General features: G+C 37.6%; 1 protein-coding gene across 6 annotated transcripts in view; it reads right to left on the bottom strand.

Annotated features, from left to right (window-relative positions):
* Positions 1 to 34: 34 nt before the first annotated feature.
* Positions 35 to 11,028, bottom strand: part of CRYZL1 (crystallin zeta like 1) — a 36,850-nt gene continuing 25,856 nt past the window's right edge. For 2 of the 6 annotated variants that reach the window (XM_025871914.2, XM_025871893.2), the window contains exons 7-13: positions 9,648 to 9,781; positions 8,486 to 8,597; positions 5,290 to 5,388; positions 4,027 to 4,148; positions 3,097 to 3,202; positions 906 to 951; positions 35 to 184 (exon numbers count right to left, since the gene is read on the bottom strand). In XM_025871914.2, the coding sequence (XP_025727699.1) occupies positions 85 to 184; positions 906 to 951; positions 3,097 to 3,202; positions 4,027 to 4,148; positions 5,290 to 5,388; positions 8,486 to 8,597; positions 9,648 to 9,781 (719 nt within the window). In that variant the 3' untranslated portion in view covers positions 35 to 84. Of the gene's footprint in view, positions 185 to 905; positions 956 to 3,096; positions 3,203 to 4,026; positions 4,149 to 4,434; positions 4,671 to 5,289; positions 5,389 to 8,485; positions 8,598 to 9,647; positions 9,782 to 11,028 lie in introns of those variants that run through there. The other 4 variants (XM_025871909.1, XM_073891130.1, XM_073891135.1 and 1 more) reach the window with 4 other exon arrangements.

Below are 11,028 nucleotides of genomic sequence, written 5' to 3'. Positions count from 1 at the left end.
GACTTTTCTGAACAATTCCCAAGGAAACTCTGGCTTCAAGTACTGGAAGGGGTTTATTCAACTGAGGTCTGAGAAAGAACAAAATTAAAATTGAACAACTTGCTTTTTTCTTCCTTGATTTTTCTGAACAACTTCCATGGAAACTTTCGCCTCATACAGTGGAATGGGTTCATCCAACTGAGGCCTGAGGAAGAATGAAATTATAAAGTTAGGTCAAGGTAAAGATGAGTAGAACAATAGGATGGTAGTTGACAATTGCTATAGTTCAATTCTATTATTTTTTTAAGATTTTATTTACTTATTTGAGAGAGAATGCAGGAGCAAGGGGAAGGGCAAAGGGAGAAGGAAAAGGAGAAGCAGACTCCCCACTGAGTGGGGAGGCTGACCTGGGACTCTATCCCAGGACCTGGAGATCATGACCTGAGCTGAAGTCAGATGCCCAACCAACTGGGCCACCCGGGCACCCCAATTCTATTATTTTAAATAATCCAAACAAACGTGTCCATTAGTATTTCCACTGTTAAAAATGATTAAGTTTTGATGGGGGAAAAATGCCTACTTTATCCACTCCCAGATCCAACTTAAAAAACCAAAACTGTACTTTTCCCTCTTCTCAAGCTATGGGTTATTTTATGTTACTTCGGGAAGGGTGATGAGAAAAGCAAAGGTTGTGTGGTGTGGTACGGAACGGATTAAGGAGAACTCATGAGCCACTTCTAGCTTAGGGAATACTTATTGGTGTATCACAAGATACACTTCGAGAAATATTAAAGAGCAGCTTCTTTATCCAAACAAAATAAAATATGGTGGCAATAGGTATGCTGTGAAAACTGAAACAGAAGTGGAAATGCTTGCCTTACCTCGAGAATAGAAAAAATAAACAATGATTTGGTTACTTAGCATACCTAAAGACTCCACTTGATAACTTCTCCATCACATCTTTTAAGATACGTAGCTGGAAAGATTATTAAGGTAGCAATGTAACAGAGAGAGAAATGAACAAAACCAGTCAAGAAATAGATGTTAGGCAGGTCACCTATTTAAATTCAGCACTCTCAGAAATTGAGAATTTAATTTACAAAAATTCTGTAAGCTGTGAAGTTTACCCTGAAAACAGGGAAATGGGGAACTGATGTGAGAGAAGTGGAAACATAATAGAGCCTACACTTCTAAGTTAGGACAAGTGGCAGAAGCAGCAAGCCTCATGCCTCGTACTAAGTAACGACTAGTGTTATCCCAACCGGGTAGGAGTGTAGTGGTGTCAGGTTTTCCTTTTAGCACTATGTATGATATTTTTCGTTAAAAACAATGTTAGCACTTATATCTCTTATGTTAGGTGCACATTTATTTACTAAACTGGCTGCTCATTGGCTCAAAATTTGTGTGCAGAAAAGTTAAACTATATTTTGTCACTATGAGAATCAAAAAATAAGTGTAAAATTAAGACAAAAATTGAGTCATTTAAAAATTGCAATGACAGTTTTAGGATTGAGAGTCTATGTAATCGCTAGTACTAGAGAATGACGTATGGCATATAATCACACAGTCGGAAGGAGGTCTGTGAAATCACAAGCAGCAACTGGCTCACATGTGAACTGATTGAGGGGGGGTTTAGCACAAGTGAGGACTAGAGTCTGATTTGGGACTTGAAAATTCAGGACTTCAGAAAATGTAGATTAGAAAGTACGAACATAAGCCATTTTAAAGATTTTCTTAAAGAGGACCTAAAGAATTTCCCCCATATTGCAAATTCTCTTACTACTTCTGTTAAGTGAAAATGCCAACAGTAACTATGAGAGTGTGTGTGTACGGAGGGAATTAAATAACGCAGGCAAAGGAGCCAGCCTAGCTCCTGACATGTAAGATTCAAAACGTACTACCTAGTGTTACTCTTAACACATGGTGTTTGTTCTCTGCTGTTAACGTCCCATGGGATTCTTGATAATTACAATGTTAGTGGACAATTCAATTGCTTAAAATTGAAATTTAAAGAACTCTTCTAGAAAGTTAAAATTTAAGTCTATTTTCCAAATTTAAAGAAAAATACTTATTCAGAAATACGTTCAACTCACACATTCACTACATAGGGGATGTTCTGGTTCTGAAATGTACTTTTTACAACTCAATGTATCCAGGATACTAATGAAATACTCCTATTTGAAAGCTCTGAATTAATTCCGTCATTGCTCTTAGAGGAGGTGGGCTTTTATAAGTATGACGTGTATATAACTACACACATTTAACAAAAGCAAAGTACGATATTCAGTGGAGACAAACTTAAGGCTCACAAGTTTCTTTCTTCGCATAGATATACGCTATTAAATAACAAGAACTTATGTTTTATCCAATATATTAAAATTTTTAGCAGGTGCAACTACCTTTAAAACAGTTATCTTAGAAAAAAAAGTTTTATTCATAAGTTTGACCCTGCTCTAAAGAGGTTTGGACCATTCTTTTGGGACTGCTTTCACATTCTCAAGACAAGATTTCATTACTTTCACCAAAACTGGAATGATTTGGCTTCATTTGCCAGATTTTTTTCTCTGAATGAATTCCATTAAAAAAAAAATCAAACCCATCTTCATTTGATGAAGATTTTCTAGCACTGTTAATCTTAAAACACCCCACAAACTCTTCAGTGCAGATAAGCATTCTGCAATGTCTTATGTAATAGCACCATGAGAGCTTAGATTAAGGATGCAGCCTTTCAAGGGGATGTGTAATTTCCATAATGCCAAGTTGAAAATGAAATAAAATTTTACGTGTGCCTTGTGGTTTATCTCCCATTCACAAACGAGCATGACTACCTGGATGATTCCTGTCCCACCACTTTTTAGCTGCATTCTGGAACATGTATTAACTTTTTTTATACTTCAGTTTCTTCACCTGTGAGACAGGGATAATGATAGTACTTACACCTTATAGGGCTGTTTTAATGTTTAAATACATTAAAACCTACAAAGCACTTGGAACACTGTTTGGCATGCTCAATGAAAGTTAGCTATTATTATTATCAATTATCATTATTAAAGAACTTAATGAGAGTACATGGTAAATTTCAAGCCAGAAACTCTGGTCAGTAGATAAAAAGGATATAAAGATATTTTCCCTGTTGCACATTTGACAAATTCCAAACTTCGTCATTAAGGAAAGCCACCGTTGCTCCCTTGAGGAAAAGGCAATGGCTATCTGGAGGATCCAACTTGGATAGAATGCACAGAGACTAATCAATGACTGTGAGTTTAATAGTAGACAGACGACTGGTAATCCTGAGCCAGAAAAACTTCTATGCAAATTAAATACCCAAATCACAAATAAACAGTATACAAACTTTAATAACAATATGTAAACTGTTAATGTTTTCTCTTCTAATTCATTGTCCAAAATGACAAAACGGCAAGGTCAGATGGAAGGCCTATGCAGAGGTGATGGAGTGGTAGCCTGTGTGCACGCACGTGTGTGTATATGTGTGTGCGTGAGTGCGTGCGTGTGTGTGAGTGAGATTTCTGGCTGCTACTTATCAGTTATCTTCATGAGGATGTCAGAAAATTAGTGAAGATTATTGATATATGAGGATTATGGTATTTGCATATCAACCATGATAAGAAAATTTGAATACTGTTGAGAAACTAACTTTGGGAGACAATGTATATACACACATTTGTAGTAAATTCCAATGTGAATGGGAAATTGTCATAATTTTGTACAGAAATATTTTGCTAAGTATATATCAACAATATGTCAACAACAAGAAAAAAAAATCTTATTGGAAATACTACTAAAAAATTCAGAAGTCACTTCTTCCAAACCACTAAATAAAAGTTCCATGAACTCCTCTATTAGGCACTATTTCTACATTTTGGCCAACATGTATCTAAACTAAAAAAGAAAGCTACATTTCTTTAGGAACAGGTATAATTCAGAATTTATAATTTCCTCACATCTTGCCTCAAAGACTTAGGCATTATTCTTTGTTAAATACATCCTTTCGGTGTAACAGTAATGTTTTATTGTTTCTGATAATACCTGCAGGTTTTCTTCTGTTGTTACCCAATGGCCTCCAACACCAAGAAGTGTGATGATGTCATGTTTATGTGGTAGTAGTTGTAATTTTACAGCTGGTTCGTCATCTTTACTATATAATCTCACTTACAAGGGAATAGTTTAAAAAGAGAGAGAGAGAGAGACAAGAAATATATTTTATAGTAATCTGGCAAAAATTTATTCTTCAAACTAGTCTTTACTTTTTAAGTAGGAATGAGGAAGCATTTTTCTTAGAAAAAATAACACACAATGTATTCAGACACCTTAAAATACACTTTTTGCGTTAAAACTGGTCATAAAATTTACTGTAGATTCAATTGTAAGTGTAATAACAAAAAGTTTATTTTCATTTGAAAACCAGGCAAGGTAACCTAACACATAACTAAGATTGATAGTTTTAATCATGATATTGATAGCTTAATTCTTTGGGAAAAGTTGACTTCTGATTAAGGAACTCATAGACTCAAGATAGTCATACACTGACATAATTATTGAAATGTACATTTGAAAAGTTAATGAAATACACATTCACTTCCACTGAAAGATTTTTCTGTTAATTTTCATAGTTGATCTTAGCCAAAAGGCCAAGAAGTGATCTTCTGAGTTCATTTCAAGCCCTGAAAATACTGGTTAAAAAGAAACACATTAAGATGGTCACAGCATCATTCATAGGAATGATTCCCATAAGAAGATTCCCATAAGAAATAAGAAGATATTTCTTAACAAAGTACGAATAGAATCCCTTTGTAGGCTTGTGAATCCTGTGCTTTCTGTGCAATGGCACTATCTAGTGGGGTACAGATTAGGTGTTAAATAGATACTGGTTAAATAACAAAAGGTCAAGGAAGGTAAAAATGGAACAAAATTCTGTGCTTTTTCCAAATAGAGATTGCAGAAGTCAGCCATCCAATAGAGGGCAGCCAGACATGGCAGAACTAAGCATCTGGCTGAGAGCTGAACGAATGTGTATTATCTGGGAACCAACTGAGAAGATGATGTTTGTTCATTTGTGTAGAAACACTTAAACTCCAATGCCTGTATCTTAAAGGCAAGCATGCTCTCTCTTCCAGACAGTGTTTACAATGGGATTCAGGAAGCTCCAGTTTAAAGAGAAAAGTTAAAAACAAAACATGACATCAATTTATTAAGTATGTAATAATTATTACCTGGTTTTATATATACATACACACTGCACCCATCACACTACAAAAATGACACATACTACTGATCTAGTAAAGTACCCACCTCCAGCATCTAGGACAATATCTACTCCCAGGCCTCCTGTTTCTTCTAAACAGCTTTCAGCAACATGGGCTTTCCCATTAGATACATCGATGACTCGGGCTGCAAAGGACAGAAGTCAGGCAATTGTATAGTTCTCTATGCAATCAACACAAACAAATCAGAGAAAAAGAAAAAGAAAAGCAAACAAATATCTGTTCCCTGAAACGTATGGAGTGGTTCAAACAATTACTGGATCCAAATTTTACTTTTTCTCTTCTAACCCAATAGTAGGTAAGGATCAATTTAAAGGAAGGGACTGGTATATTCAATAAAATAAAAATATTAAACATTTTGCAGATGATGCGTTCCAAGGTTCGTCTACTAAAAAAGAGGACTGTTTCCCAACAGTAAAAGATATATAGTCAGAACAGAGAATCTGTGAACTACAGAGATACACATATATTAAGGCATAAACTGAAAGATTAAGAAAATTCTTAAGTATGTTTAGATTTAATAGAGTTTAGAGCTAAAACGTAAAAAATGTATTTGTTCGATATGATACTTCTCTATTAGAGACTGTTTTATCCTTCTTCAGTCATAGAAATCCCCCTGGCTCCCTTCCCCACTTGCTCCCCCAAATGAAGAAAAGTCCTGAAGGTTAAGGAAAAAAACATGATTATTTTGAGCAGTTAGTGAAAACTAAACTACTTTTAGAGTGTTATCTCAATAGAACAAGCCAATGAGATTAAAAAAAAAATCTCAGCATTTGAACTGTCAAATGACAGTCTTCAAATGAAGACTCATGTTTATAATTCATTTTCGTAGCTTTAGTATCTTCTTCTAAAAGAGAATTCCTCTCAGCACAGCTCCGATTGGTGGTGTAGAACGACCGTGGTCTAAGATGGGGTCAGGGGTGGGAGTAGGGAGGACACAAGGGAAAGGGGACTGAGGCACCTCGGAAGGGCAGGGTTAACCATTAAGAAACCTCTTCCTTCAACAGTACTGTTCATGCTTTCCAACCCTCCTCCATTCCATTTCCAATCTCTTCCTTTTTTTCCTTTCTCCAGTCCCTGCCTTAACCTTTCTTTTGTGTTTTGGTTATCTCTGCCAGAGGCATAAGGTAACAATGGATGTAAGAGGGGCTTTAATGTTAGGCAGGCCTGGGTTCAAATCCCACCCCAATCTCCTTGTAGCTCCTTGGACAAGCTGGTTACATCCCCTAGATACTGCTCCCATGGTTCGCTGACACAGGATCGCTGAGGACTTCAGGATAGATCATTCATACTAACACTCAATCAACCTGCCTCCCCTTCCTGCCCACCCCTCACCTACACTATGGCACAGCCTCTTGTCTCTTCATCTGTTAGTTTCTCCATTCCTCTTTCTCCTCTTCTTGGTCATTTTTTTCAGTCTGTTTTCTTTTTCCTTTCCATTGTGTTGTTGGTCAGATAGGTTCAATCTTCTCATTTTTTGTTGTGCATTTATTAATTAAAAAAAAATTCCAGTATAGTTAACATAGTGTTATACCCACCTATTTCCCCCACCCCCCTGGTGACCATCAGTTTGTTCTCTACAGTTAAGAGTCTGTTTCTTGGGGCGCCTGGGTGGCTCAGTCGTTAAGCGTCTGCCTTCGGCTCAGGTCATGGTCCCAGGGTCCTGGGATCGAGCCCCGCATCGGGCTCCCCGCTTCTCCCTCTCCCACTCCCCCTGCTTGTGTTCCCTCTCTTGCTGTGTCTCTCTCTGTGAAATAAATAAAATCTTTAAAAAGAGTCTGTTTCTTGGTTTGTCTTTTTTTTTCCTTTGTGCATTTTTGTTTCTTAAATTCCATGAGTGGAACCATGTGGTATTTCTTTCTCTGACTAGCTTATTTTGCTTAGCTTTATGCTTTCTAGCTCCGTCCATGTTGTTGCAAATGGCAAGATTTCATTCTTTTTTATGGTTGAATAATACTCCATTGTATATATGTACCACATCTTCTTTATCCATTCATCAGCTGATGGACATTTGGGCTCCTTCTGTTACTTGGCTATTGTAAATATTAATGCTGCAATAAACAAAGGGGTGCGTGTATTCCTCTGAATTAATGTTTTATATTTTTTGGGAAATACCCAGTAGTATGATTACTCAATCATAGGGTAGTTCCATTTTTAACTTTTTGAGGAATCTTCATACTGTTTTCCACATGGCTGCACCACTCTGCATTCCCACCAATAGTGTATGAGGGTTCCTATTTCTCCACATCCTCTCCAACACTTGTTGCTTCTTGTGTTTTTTATTTTAGCCATATGACAGGTGTGAGAGGATATCTCACTGTAGTTTTGATTTGCATTTCCCTGATGATGAGTGATGTCAAGCATCTTTTCATGTGTCTGTTGGCCATCTATATTTCTTCTTTGGAGAAATACCTGTTCATGTCTTCTACCCATTTTTAGTTGGATTATTTGTTTTCTGAGTGTTCTTTATGTATTCTGGATACTAACCCTTTATCAGAGATGTCATTTGCAAGTATCTTCTCTTATTTAGTAGGTTGTCTTTTAGTTTTGTTGATTGTCTCCTTCGCTGTGCAGGAACTTATTTTAATGTAGTCCCAATAGTTTATTTTTGCTTTTATTTCCCTTGCCTCAGGAGACACACCTAGAAAAAGTTGCTAGAGCTGATGTCAGAGAAATTACTGCCTATGCTCTCTTCTAGGATTTTTATAGCTTCAGGTCTCACATTTAGGTCCTTAGGTTCAATCTTTTCAAGAGCTCCCCAGTCTCCACCATATCCTGCTCATCATAAACTATATCTGACCTGTGTTTTTTAGGTGGATCATCCTCCTTCCTAGCATATCACAGAAAACAGACAACTTTAGAGGTGTATCACTGAATAAAAGATGTTGAGAGACCTACAGAGTGATGCAAACATATACTGATTTATTGAATAAAACCAAAGAGGCATCAGGTATTGTTAAACTATGTCAAAGTGGAGCTAATTCAAACCTGGGTAAGTTGATGACAGTGGGGCAAAAAAGAAAAAACATTGAGAGATGTGGGTTTAAAAAGAATAAAAATTAAAACTATCACTTAGGTAAACTTGGACTTAGCACGGATACTAAGTGCATTTTAACAGTGACTTTCATTTGGGATTTTGCACTTTGTTTTACTAGTATAGTCTTTAAGGTGAAATCTCTTCAAAATTTTCTGTTGTAAAGTCTGTGTTGAGTAGTATTACCCACCTATAGAAGGCCTAAGTCTTTCGAGGCATTGCTTGTCTTCAAGGCTGCCTGCTGTTGAAATCACTTTGGCTCCTCTGTGGTGTGCTAACTGAATAGCTATCATACCAAGTGCCTGTGTAGAAAAAAATACACAGTGGGTTCACAGATATAAGGCAGAGGCCATATCTAACTTGCTTTACAGGCTATTTAATAAAGTGTCATAGTTTAGCGCTACTTTAGCATATTTTTAAATATTATCTGATAGAAAAAGAAAAAAAAATATGGACAAGGTTGAGACATTTGACTGACTTTCTTCTTCAGAAGGGGTGGCAGAAAAGGAGTGTGTGTGCCACATGCTCCCACCCAGTCTGACCATTGCACATAATTTCAAGATGGAGGGCTACATTCAGAAACATGGCCTCAGTAAGAGAAAAATGGGCTTTTAAGGGCCTTGTCAGCATGATGTTCTAAGCTAATTTCACGTACATGTATGAGTCTAGCTATCTCTTTTTAAAGATCAAAGCACTCTCAAAAGCTCCATCCTTCTGCTGACCCGAGGGGTAAGTTTGGGAAACATTTCTATCGTGATGCTGGATATTAGGTTGAAACCAATGCCAAAGACAGTTCTGCCTTTTTTGCAAAGCAAAACAGGGGATAAAAGCATTTTCATCAACAGCCAGATAGAAAATAAAGGTACAAAAATTCACCCCAAGTTTTTTAACATTTTTAGATTATAATCTATTTTTACATATTTTTAGTGCCTTGAACTATTTTTTTGCTGATACATGCAATGTGTTGACAACAGCATATTTTTTATCTTATGTGACCTGTCTATAAATGTACATCTTATCAATGTAGGTGTAAGTGTGAGGGATACACAAAATTGGTAGGGAATTTTGGGGCATAGCCTCAAAGATTTCATGAGCTATTTCAGGCTTTGTGTATCAGGCATAAAAACATGGCTTGTCTGCTTTTTTAATGTACTAGCAGATTCAAAGTAATAGAAACTAAACACACTTAAGTCTAATTTTTATCTCCTATTAATAAAAGCTGCCCATTTTATATTTTAACAAAATGGGTAGTGAACAAGCTATTGGTAAAGAATTCTATTAGCAAATGGATGGCCTATTTCTGAAGTTTACTGGATTTTGATCTGTGTCTTAGCAGAACTATTAGCACCTACACTTGCTCCATCCATGATCAGGACTGATTTTCCAGGAGAGAGATGAGAAAGATAATGCAGAGCTGTATAGGCTCGTACTCCATCCCGAATGGTTCCAGCGGCTTCGGTCCATGTAACTTTTTCTGGTTTGTGAACTGTCACAAAGAACAAGAGGGAGCAACCGATTAGCAAGTCCTGTTAGTCCTGCCTCCTGGATCTGTCTCTCTCACCGTCTCTGCTCCCACCGTGGCCCTGGTCCAAGCCACTACTCCTATTACATCTTTCGCCTATATTTTGGTTTCCCTAGTTCCATTCTTGCCCACACAAAATGCACCCTCAGCACAGGAGCCGGCTGTGTGTGCATTTTTTAAAACATTATACTGTGAAATAAAACACATGCAGAAAAGTACACGGAACATAAGTACAGATGGGTGGATAAATACAAAGCAAATAGACAAGTAATCCCCATCCCATTCAAGACAGAGCACACAGCCCACATCCCCACAGCCTCGTCTCTGCCACCAGAGGTCGCCACCAGGCTGACTTCCAATTCCTGTTCATCTTCATCGTTTATGACCCACGGATGCAGTCCTAAACAATGTAATTGAGTTTTGCCTGTTTTGGAACTTTACCTAAATGGAGTCACACCATATGCACTCTTTTCTATCTTGCTTATTTTCCTTCAACATTGTTTTTAAGACACACTCATTTTTGGAAACATGACTGTAGTGCTTTCCTTTTTCGGGTGTTTCATGGCATTCCACTATGTGAGAACACTTTCATTTGGTGATGCACTCTCCAGTCGAGGAGGATGGGTGTTGTGTTCAGTTTGTGACAGTTATAAACAATGCTGCTAAAAATGCTCTCACATAAAAGGTGGTGTTATGCTGTCACATAGGTTTTCTCTAGGACAGTACTCTTGAATGGAAATCCCAGGTCGCAGGTATACAACCTTTGACTTTACATGTTCCCGAAGTGGCTGTCTGAATTCACTCTCCCATAGCTGTGTAACAGAGCTCCTTTTACTATGAACATCCTTGTCAACCCCTGGCATGATTATACATTCTTATCAATCATTTGGGTGTGTAATGGTTTCTTACTATGATTTTAACTTGCTTTTCCCTCATGACTGCTAATGTTGAGCACCTTTCTGTGTTTGCTGGCCATCTGGAATTCCTTTTGTCAAATGAATGTTCAAGTCTTTATCAATTTTTCTGTTGTCTTTTTCTTAACTGATTTATAGGAATTGGCGCCTGGGTGGCTCAGTCGTTAAGCGTCTGCCTTCGGCTCAGGTCATGGTCCCAGGGTCCTGGGATCAAGCCCCACATCGGGTTCCCTGCTCCGCGGGAAGCCTGCTTCTCCCTCTCCTACTCCCCCTGCTTGTGCTCCCTCTCTGGCTGTG

This window comes from Callorhinus ursinus, unplaced genomic scaffold (genome assembly GCF_003265705.2).
Source record: "Callorhinus ursinus isolate GAN/ISIS: 27379988/994484 unplaced genomic scaffold, GSC_fseal_2.0 scaffold1, whole genome shotgun sequence".
NCBI classification, from domain to species: Eukaryota; Metazoa; Chordata; class Mammalia; order Carnivora; family Otariidae; genus Callorhinus; species Callorhinus ursinus.
The sequence above is the reverse complement of the archived record's forward strand: the minus strand, read 5'-3'. Positions and strand labels throughout refer to the sequence as shown.